Source organism: Gossypium hirsutum, chromosome A07 (genome assembly GCF_007990345.1).
Source record: "Gossypium hirsutum isolate 1008001.06 chromosome A07, Gossypium_hirsutum_v2.1, whole genome shotgun sequence".
NCBI lineage: Eukaryota > Viridiplantae > Streptophyta > Magnoliopsida > Malvales > Malvaceae > Gossypium > Gossypium hirsutum.
The window spans coordinates 93,915,766-93,926,937 of record NC_053430.1 but is presented as its reverse complement, the minus strand read 5'-3'; the positions used below and the strand labels follow the sequence as shown (position 1 = coordinate 93,926,937).

General features: G+C 36.0%; 1 protein-coding gene across 1 annotated transcript; it reads left to right on the top strand.

Annotated features, from left to right (window-relative positions):
• The first annotated feature begins 647 nt into the window (after positions 1-647).
• LOC121231849 (CLIP-associated protein) lies at positions 648-10,697 on the top strand. Its single transcript, XM_041116726.1, has 21 exons — positions 648-1,341; positions 1,464-1,619; positions 1,704-1,766; positions 2,520-2,588; positions 2,777-2,942; positions 3,220-3,381; positions 3,738-3,835; positions 4,706-4,780; positions 4,860-4,928; positions 5,023-5,108; positions 5,185-5,302; positions 5,632-5,730; positions 5,817-6,159; positions 6,313-8,111; positions 8,259-8,360; positions 8,537-8,641; positions 8,763-8,837; positions 8,922-8,990; positions 9,123-9,191; positions 9,428-9,529; positions 10,271-10,697. Exons 1-21 carry the CDS (start codon positions 1,009-1,011, stop codon positions 10,430-10,432), a joined length of 4,320 nt encoding a protein of 1,439 aa, XP_040972660.1. The 5' UTR covers positions 648-1,008; the 3' UTR covers positions 10,433-10,697.
• Positions 10,698-11,172: the final 475 nt, after the last annotated feature.

Below are 11,172 nucleotides of genomic sequence, written 5' to 3'. Positions count from 1 at the left end.
CGTTGATCGTTAAAGTTAACGATTCTTAGTTTTTTTTTTTCTAGTTAAACCTATCACGTATTGTAAGACAACGTGACATGTGGCAAAAATAATAAAAAATAAAAATAAATAAAAATTATAGAAAAATTATAAAAGACTTCTTTTGATATGATAATTTTTATAATTCTTTTACAAATTTTATATTTCTTTGCAATTTTTTTATATTTTTTACAACTTTATAAAAATATATATTTTCAATATTTCAATATAATTTATAATTTTTTTATGATTTTTATAAAATTTTACAAATTTTTCTAATTTTTAATAAAAATTAAACATTTCTTATATTTTTATTAAAAATGTAATAAATTTTATTGATTTTAATTGAAGAATTAAGAACGGTTAGTTTTAACGGTCAACAATTAAAGTTAACAATTAAAAATTTTTTTGATGTATTTTGACAGTTTAATTATTTAATTAAGTGTAAAAAAATAGAGACTTAATTATTTTTTTGAAAAAGTTTTAGACCATGCATTTTAAAAATTTCTAATTAAGTAAAAAAAAGTTTAATTACTTTTATTGAAAAAAAATTGATTACTTTTTAAGCCAAAAAAATATATAAATAAAATCAATATAAACAATCATACGGCGGCCAGCGCAGTCACAGACAAAATAAAAATAAAACAGTGGTAATACTCGTAAATAAACTAAAAATGGATGGTAATATCCTCAACAAGTTTAACCAGAAAGCTTCATCATCTTCTCAGTAGATCTCAGCCCACTTCACTAATTTCCTTTTTTCTGCCATTTTTCTCCCTCTATTCCTTTTCCTCCGAAAAAAGGGAAAAAGCGACACTTCTCCGCTAAATCTAAATTTGCTATAAAACCCAATTATCGTTTCTTTCGAATTAAACTAAACACATTTCACATTTTATTTTTTTTTCTTTTTTTCCTTTTGAATTTCGAATTTTTGGAATTGGTTAAGCAATTGTTCAGATCTGAGTACTGTCCCGTTGGATCGGTATCCCGATGGAGGAGGCACTGGAGTTAGCACGTGCCAAAGACACCAAGGAGCGGATGGCGGCGGTGGAGCGGCTCTACCAACTCCTTGAAGGCTCTAGAAAGAGTCTCACTTCTTCGGAAGTCACTTCGCTTGTTGACTGCTGCTTGGATCTCCTGAAGGACAACAATTTTAGAGTCTCTCAGGGAGCTCTCCAGGCTCTTGCTTCCGCCGCCGTTCTTTCCGGTGATCACTTGAAGTTGCACTTCAACGCTCTCGTTCCTGCGGTTGTTGAACGGTTAGGTGACGCCAAACAACCTGTTAGAGACGCTGCCAGGCGCCTACTGCTCACTCTCATGGAGGTAATCTTTTTAAAACTTGGAGTAAATATTAGTATGGGTGTCTTGCTGAGTTTGGGACGCTTTAATGTTTTAGGTTAAGTGGTGAAGAAATGGTGTGATTTTTAATAACATATTTGTTTCAGGTTTCTTCCCCAACGATTATTGTTGAAAGAGCTGGCTCTTATGCCTGGACGCATAGAAGTTGGAGAGTTCGGGAGGAATTTGCCCGGACAGTCACATCATCAATCAGTCTTTTTGCATCTACTGAACTTCCACTTCAACGGGCGATTCTTCCTCCTGTATGCTTATGAACATTTTCGAAGTGAACTTTTATGTCTCGTCAATGTGACAGAGATTAGCTGACATATAAATTTCTTTATCAGATTTTGCAGATGTTGAATGACACAAATCCTGGTGTTCGTGAAGCTGCTATATTATGCATCGAGGTCTGTCTAACGTTTCTTTCTAGTGTTATCTTAGAAGTTGGAAGAGCTTAGCAACTTGTTGACCTTATATGTAGGAAGAATTTGATAGTCTTTTCATGTCTCTGATATGTTTTCTTCTTTTCTTGTTGTGGTGTTACCCGTGGTTTCTAAGAACTTTCACTATGCTTGAACGTGCAGCCGATAGCTTGTTACATGGGTTTACATCCAAGGCAGCTTTTCTGCTGCTCAGTTATAGAAAAACATGCTCGGCTCCTCATAATAAGCTTTTTAATGCCTTTAGAGGACAGAGAATTCATGTAGAAAATCAGTAGGCACGAAAACTTTGATTGCCCATGGTAGTTGTATTTAGCAATTAAACAAAGAGAAACCATCTTAATTAGATTGATTATAACTCAAGTTTTAGATCTTTTTTGGAACTATTTTCCAATTTCCTACTCCTTAATATTTAAAATTCTCCATATAGGGTGTTTGGACATGTGTTGCTGGCTCCTTGGATTAATATTAATGTGACTTATTACGCTTCTTCTTGATGAATGTAGGTCTTAATAGTTTTGAGCTATTCAGTAATTGTTCATTGGGTTAAATTTTTTATCCTCTTTAGTATTTCTTCTTTGGATGGTAATGAGTATTACAGTAACTGAGAGCAGTAGGTCCACTTCTGCCATCATGCTTGCGAAATGTTCTCAGAGATGGTTTTACATCAAAGATTCTTATATCTAGTGGAAAAATCTGATCAAATGTTTCCTTTTTCAGGAAATGTATACGCAAGCCGGAACTCAATTTCGAGATGAACTTCATCGTCATCAGCTTCCCGGATCTATGGTCAGTATTTAATTTTAGAATAACAAACCATCCTCTAGCTTCTTATTTGTTTTTTCTGACTTCGTATTGATAGTTCAATTCCTCCCCACCCCACCCATCCCTTTTGATTTTGATGACATTTCCTCTATAAGAAAGGTATTGGTGCTATTTGTATTTGTAATTTTTACGATATAGGATACAATTTGCAGATGAGAGATATTAATGCCAGACTAGAGAAAATTGAGCCACAAGGTCGACATTCAGATGGAACTTTGGGTGGTTTTGCTACTGGAGAGATAAAGCCTGCGGTACGTAATTCCAAGAAAAGCAGTCCAAGAGCCAAGAGTTCTTCGAGGGAGACATCACTTTTTGGAGGTTTGGCTCTGTATCTAACTATTATTATCATTATTATTAACTAGGAGTTTCAAATGGTTTTCATGAAATGCTGACCTTTGCATAAGCTAACCTACTTCCAATATAGGCTATATATTTTCATATTTCTCATATATATGGTGCTTGCTCTTAGATCATGTTTCAACAAGTTAAATGTTACTGAAGTGATTTTCATGTTTCTCATATTTATGGTGCTTGCTCTTAGATCATGTTTCAACAAGTTAAATGTTACTGAAGTGATTTCTTTTGTTTTTTATAGGTGAAAGTGATATCACTGAAAAGCCAATAGATCCAATTCAAGTTTATTCAGATAAGGAGCTGGTAAGGGAATTTGAGAAAATTGCCTCTACTCTTGTTCCAGAAAAAGATTGGTCCATACGCATTGCTGCCATGCAGAGACTTGAAGGGCTTGTTTCTGGAGGTTTTTATCCTCTCTCTCGTCAAACCTCCCACCAATCTTTATCCAGCATGTGACTACTGTTAAAGAATTAGAAAGTTGCTATTGTTAGCCAAACAGTTATGAAATGATTCTGCCTGAAAATTCTTAAATCTTAAAGAACTGGCCCATGTAGACTGAGTTAGATATAATTTTTTAGGTATACAAGGGGATGCTAAAATTCAGATATATGAATTCCTGGGTTATCCTATTTGTTTTACCTATTCCCTTAGTTTTGACTTCTGTAAGGTTGTCATGTTATTTGCCCTATTTGCTATCAACATTCCATATTTATATGGCTTATTCTTCCTCTATAGTTTATGACTACTGTGAATAAACAGGTGCTGCTGATTATCCGTCTTTTCGGGGACTCTTGAAGCAGCTTGTTGGCCCACTAAGTACACAGTTATCAGATAGGAGGTCAAGCATTGTGAAGCAGGTCTGTAACATTTTTCTTGTGTTTCCTGGTGCTGACTTTTTTCTTTTTGCACTTTGTTTTAGATACTTTAGGAGATTTATTCTTTGTGTTTATAGTTTGTTTTATGGCTCTGAACCAATAGTGCTTATTCTAGCACCGAGAGATTTTTTTCTTCTTTTTTTTTATAATTTTTTAGTCAAATATATTTTCTTGAAGTTCCTTTTCTAAATACTTCCTTTTTTAATTAACACTGGAACCTTTTAGAATGGTTTAATGAATTTCAGAGTTATTCAATCAAGGAGTTTTCTCATTTTTTTTTTCTTGAGTTTGCCGGTATTACTATTTGTTTAAAACATATCCATGTATAGAAAATGATCAAATGATAGGGGACATGTCATGGATCCATCATCATACCTGCTTGTCCCTATTGACTCTATTGAAATCTCCAAGAGGGGTGTTTCCAGCAAGTCTAGTAGGAGAGGATAGTTTAAGCTGAAAACTTCAACTTGAGTACAGATCACAATTATGGTTTGCTGTTGAGAAGACTATAATATTGCATTTTGTTGATAGAATTCTTATATGCATCCAGCTTCATAGTTACATGTCTGGAACTTCGACTATGAAGCCTGTGTTTTTCTTCTTCCTATATGGCAGTTTTCATATTCTCTTACTAGACATAGCTAAGCTGGTGAGATTCTAAGTTTGTGCATAGTGCTTTAGCTTCTTGATTCTTAACACAGTGGATGAATTTTTTATACAATGATCACTAGGAATCTTGAGACAGTCTATATAATAATGGTGGTTGAGTTCAAGACAATTGTTTACTTTCGTCTCCCATAAGTGCTTTTCTTTGTACTTTAGTTGTTTTTGAGTTTGTTTCCTTCTTTTCAGGCTTGCCATTTGTTATCCTTCTTATCAAAGGAGCTCTTGGGAGATTTTGAGGCATGTGCTGAGATGTTCATCCCAGTAAGTTCAGCTTTCATTTGTGGCATAGCAACATTTATATTCTCATATGCACTTGTTAATTTCATATTATGATAATCAGGTACTTTTCAAGTTGGTTGTGATTACTGTGCTTGTAATTGCAGAGTCCGCAGATAACTGCATCAAAACGGTAATTTTTTTCCTATATCACCCCTTCCATTTTCCCGTTTAGCTTTGATTCTTTTTTTTTTCCTTTTCTTATGATATCTTTTCCTATGTTGCAGATGTTGCGTAACTGCAAAGTTGCCCGTGTGCTTCCCCGCATAGCTGATTGTGCAAAGAATGACCGTAGTGCTGTACTCCGTGCCAGGTCTTTCCTGGTTTTACTATTTTATGAAGTCTTTTATTCGTTATTCCTATATTCAACTTTTATATTCTTATTGCAGGTGTTGTGAATATGCATTATTGATACTTGAACATTGGCCTGATGCACCAGAAATACAGAGATCGGCTGATTTATACGAGGATCTGATTAGGTGCTGTGTTGCTGATGCAATGAGTGAGGTATCTATATTTGGACTTGCTTCTATTGTTTGATAGCTATAGATGGTTGTTGTAAATGGTTATTCAGTCAGCCCTTTGTTCAAAGGTGTAAGTTGATCATGATGATTGGCTTCTTTCTTGGAAACATGACTGCTTCATGGCTGATTCTTCAGTCTTCACTTGGTATCTTTTAATGGACTCATGTTTTTGCATAATAGGATGATCTGGAAAGATGACCTTATGTGGGAAAGCTAATTCTTAAACCTCGATGTTATATACTTTTTTCTTATACCTCTTTGAGTCCTTCTAAAGTTTGATGATAGATGACTAGTTAATTGTGAACTTTACAGGTACGATCAACTGCTAGAATGTGCTACAGAATGTTCTCCAAAACTTGGCCAGTTCGTTCTCGTCGCTTGTTCACCTCCTTTGATCCTGCTATTCAAAGGGTAAATACAGCTTCTATATTTGATGGATATTTTTTGGAATAATTCTGTTTTCTAGATTGTGGTTTCATTTCTTTCTTTTTACTCAGATAATTAACGAAGAAGATGGAGGGATGCATAGGCGGCATGCTTCTCCTTCTGTCCGTGACAGAAATGTTAAAATGCCAATTAGCTCTCAATCTTCTGCCAGTGCACATCTACCTGGATATCAAACATCTGCTATAGTTGCCATGGATAGAACTTCAACTTTATCCTCGGGCACACCTCTCACATCTGGGTTGAATCTATCCCAATCGAAGTCCCTTGGTAAAGGTGCTGACCGGACTTTGGAGAGTGTGTTGCATGCAAGCAAACAGAAAGTCAGTGCCATTGAAAGTATGCTTAGAGGTCTGGACATATCCCAAAAACAGAGGTCAACAAGTTTGGATCTAGGTATTGAATGAATTTTCTACGTTTCACTTAATTTAAACCTGAAAGTTTTTGTATGAGGTCATTAAATAATGCTGTGATAATTGCCTGAAATGATTAGAAAAATTGGTTCAATTGTGAGCAGCTAAATTTCTCTTTTATTGCCCACTAGTGCAGGAGTTGACCCTCCATCATCTCGTGATCCACCATTCCCTGCCGTTGTTCCAGCTTCTAATAGCCTCACAAGCTCTTTAGGACTAGAATCGACTACCTCTACTGTTGGTAAGGGTAGCAACCACAATGGTGGTCTGATAATGTCTGACATAATTTCTCAAATTCAAGCTTCCAAAGATTCAGGCAAGTTATCATATAGGACTAGTGCGACAACCGAGTCTTTGCCAGCTTTCATATCATACTCTGCCAAGAGGGCATCTGAAAGACAACAACGAGGTTCCCTTGAAGAGAACATTGACATTAGGGAGGCCAGGCGGTCTGTAAATCCACATGTTGACAGGCAATATTTGGACACACCTTATAGAGATGTAAACTCTCGGGATTTACAGAACAATCATGTTCCAAACTTCCAGAGGCCACTATTGAGAAAGCATGTAGCTGGGCGGATGTCTGCTGGAAGGAGAAAGAGTTTTGATGATAGCCAGTTGTCACTTGGAGAGATGTCAAGTTATGTTGAAGGTCCAGCTTCTCTTAGTGATGCCCTAAGCGAGGGGCTCAGTCCTAGTTCTGATTGGTCTGCCAGGGTTGCTGCTTTTACTTATCTCCGGTCATTGTTGCAGCAAGGCCCAAAAGGTATTCAGGAAGTGGTTCAAAACTTCGAGAAGGTAATGAAACTGTTTTTCCAGCACTTGGATGATCCCCACCATAAAGTTGCACAGGCTGCCCTTTCAACCCTTGCTGATATTATTCCATCGTGCCGAAAGCCCTTTGAGAGTTACATGGAAAGGATCCTACCCCATGTTTTCTCACGGTTAATTGATCCAAAGGAGTTGGTTAGGCAGCCTTGCTCAATGACGTTGGAAATTGTCAGCAAAACCTATAGCATAGATTCCCTGTTACCTGCTTTGCTTCGTTCACTTGATGAACAGCGATCACCAAAGGCAAAATTGGCTGTTATCGAGTTTGCTATTACTTCCTTCAACAAGCATGCTATGAATTCTGAAGGTTCTAGTAATATTGGCATCTTGAAGTTATGGCTTGCTAAACTGACACCATTGGTCCATGATAAAAATACTAAGCTTAAGGATGTAGCTATCACTTGCATTATATCTGTATACTCGAATTTTGATCCAACTGCTGTTCTGAATTTTATTCTCAGTTTATCAGTTGAAAAGCAAAATTTCCTTAGACGGGCACTCAAACGGTACACTCCTCGTATTGAGGTGGATCTGATTAACTATTTGCAGAACAAGAAAGAGAGACAGCGTAAATCATCCTATGATCCATCTGATGTTGTTGGAACTTCATCTGAAGAAGGATATATTGGTGTGTCCAAGAAGAGTCTTTTACTTGGAAGATATTCTGCTGGTTCCACTGATGGTGATGGTGGTAGGAAGTGGGGTTCCACCCAGGAATCAACCCTGATCACTGGAAATATTGGCCTGGCAACATCTGATGAAACACAGGACAACTTATTTCAGAACTTGGAAACTAGTTCAAACACAAATGTTTTTCCTTCCAAAACCAAAGAGTCGTCTTATATGGTTAATTCTATTTGTCAGACTTTGGGGTCTCAAACTGGCCAGATAGAGAACTTAGAAAGTAGTGTCAACTTGGAAGGTCTATCTACTCCACATCTGGAAATTAATGGCCCGAGTAGATTTGACACTTTGGAGACCACTGAAGGAGCTACACATAATGGAACATCATCAGAGTTGGATCTTAATCATCTTAAACCTGCAGCTATAAAGGTTAGGTCTATGCCAGACACGGGGCCCAGCATTCCTCAAATTCTTCATGTGGTGAGTTTGATTTGTCCTGGTTTTATATGGAGATGATAATTGTTTAATCAACTGAGTTTGCCTGGAGAAAATGGATTTTGGCTTCTCATAGTGCTTATTGTGTTACAAGAACTTCACACTTCATAAATGCTTTCTTTTGTATTTTAGATCTGCAATGGGAACGATGAGAGCCCTACTGCCAGTAAGCACAATGCACTTCTGCAATTATATGAAATTTCTGTGGCTAATGATCTCTCTGTTTGGACCAAGGTATATATCTTTCCTTATAATTCTTGTACAAATTTGATTTTATTTTGATTTCCTTCTGTTTGAAGTTTCCTAACCCTGCCACACTTTTAAAAAAGAGTATTGGCCTCTGCACTCTATGTCAAATATGCTCTGCTATATATCTTGCACATCAACTTGTAACATTTAGTTTTATGCAGTATGCCAATCAGATTTTGACAGCTGTACTTGAGGTTTTAGATGATTCTGATTCCTCAATCAGAGAGCTTGCCCTGTCATTGATAATTGAAATGCTTAAAAACCAGGTTTGCTTATATTTTTTGGTATACAATTATTTCGAGACATTGTTTAGATTTTCCTTCTCTTTTTCCCCCTAATATATGAGTGTGCTTGTTTCCTCCCTTTTTTGGCTTGTCATACTTTCAGAAAGGTGTTATGGGAGATTCTGTTGAAATAGTGATCGAGAAGCTGCTTCATGTAATGAAGGATAATGTTCCAAAAGTAATTTATGATTTACTTTCCATAAACTTGTCCTTTGAGAATATTCTTTCTCCTCCACATCTAATTTGTCTGCTCCATGCTTAGGTTTCAAATGAAGCTGAGCACTGCTTGAACACTGTGTTGTCCGAGTATGATCCATTCAGATGTTTAAGTGTATGTGGTTCTCTCTCGAATGTCTGACTTGTTTTGCGTACAGCAAATGAAGAGAAAAGAGTGTTTTGGCACTTTTTCTTCTTGGTTTAGGCTATTACAAGTACTGATGTTGTCAAATGATGGGGGTTGCAGGTTATTGTACCTTTATTAGTTACTGAAGATGAGAAGACTTCAGTTATTTGCATCAACTGTTTAACAAAGGTATTTATTCTGAATCTTAATCGGAACTAAAATTGTTAGATTTAATCCATTTTGAACCTTCATCTGGATAAATATCCAGGGCTGTTCAGAATGCTTGTATAAAGTTAATTTTATTCTAGGGAATCGTCATTTCTTTCCTTTCTATTTGGGTTAGACGCTTATTTGCTGCTTTCCTTTGATTGCTCTATTGTTCCTCCTGGTCTTAGGCGTTCTAACCTTTATACCTTTTTGTTCAGCTTGTGGGACGGCTATCACAGGAGGAACTAACGGCTCAGTTGCCCTCATTTTTGCCTGCTCTTTTTGAAGCTTTCGGAAACCAGAGTGCTGATGTCCGTAAGGTAATACTTATGTGCCCTTTTAAAATTTTCATTATACTTTTATCATCTGGTGGAAGAAATTATGCATGACCATTTATGCAACTAGCTGCTTGATCCTTTATAAGTGATATGGTTGCTGTCTGAGATATTACCTCCAGAAATCTGTAACAAAGATAGAATTATCTTATAGAAGACACAATTTTTTACCATTAAAGTGTAGGATGATTTATTTGTTGATATTTGGGAATTCATAGAGCACTTTTAGGTTCGATTGATGGTGTATGGATGCTTTTATTTTATTCCTTTTCTCTTATATGTGACTTGAGCTATAAAAAACAGGTAGCTCTCTCCTATCCTGTAAATACCTTCCCTTTCCAAGATTAGAACCTTAGGCTTCCAGTTTGAAGTTTGTGTTTTAACAGTTGGGGTGTCTCTTCGGAGACACAGTAGGGATAACGAAAACAAGTCAAGCAATTCGTTAACGGTTGGGTTGACTTGTCCAGTCTTGTTCTACATTGAACTATTAGTTCAATAAGTTATTATCATTTAATTTATAAATATTACTTTTTTTTTCTCGATTCTTAATTTTGAAAATTGTAAGTTTATCACACCCCTCAAATTTTTGTAATTTGAGTTGCAGTATGGTTTGGTTTTATGAGCAGAGTCAAGTTAAGCAAATGAACTTTGTAATTTTGCATGTTCTAAAATTTTCTCAATTGTTGTTGGGTTCTGATGTCTCATATCAATGTTTCGATGGTGCAGACTGTCGTTTTTTGTTTGGTGGATATTTACATCATGCTTGGGAAATCATTTTTGCCTCACTTGGAGGGGCTTAACAGCACACAATTGCGGCTGGTTACAATTTATGCCAATCGGATATCACAGGCCAGGACCGGCACACCTATAGATGCTGGTCATGAATAGTCGGTTCATTTGGATAGCAAGGTCAGATTCGGGAAATGTTTACTTATTGTTTTTTTTTTCTTTTTTGTATATTGTGTGAATGCATTTTAAGGGGGTGGTTTTTTTTTCTTTTTTCTTTGTTCTTTTTTGCTGGGTTTTTGGAGAATTGAGTGTTTTTTTGTTTAGTGAATCAAATAGGGAATTGTACTACTGTCATACCCATGTTGTAATCACCATTTTTCTTAACATTGTTGTCTTATTGCTAAAGAAATATGGTTTTGGAGAATTTTTATTTTCTTGCATTCCATCATTATTTATTTATTTTACCTCCAAAATCCATTTTAAGATGTCAGTGCAGTGGCTTCTGTCAAAACTATTTTGTTCATAGACTCAAATCAATATACACACCAAAATACAATACTTAAGTGTTCAATTTTAGCAAATTTTATTTTGAAACTTGAGGTTTGGTAGACAATGCTGCAACCTCACTAAAAATACTATCCCATCAAATATAATCTCATTTAATTGTCTCGACTCCCGAAGCTGACTAACCCTTATGACAATCAATCCCATATAACCTAAACCAAGCTACGCTTGGGCAGTCACGAAGTAGATGAATCAGGCTTTCCTAATTATTATTATTATTTTTGTATAGTGTGAAAGCATTTGAGGAGTGATTTGTTTTTTCTAATTCATCTTTGTTATCATTCTGTTCTTTTGCTGGATTTTTGGAGAATGTGTGTTTTTCTTTATTGAATTCA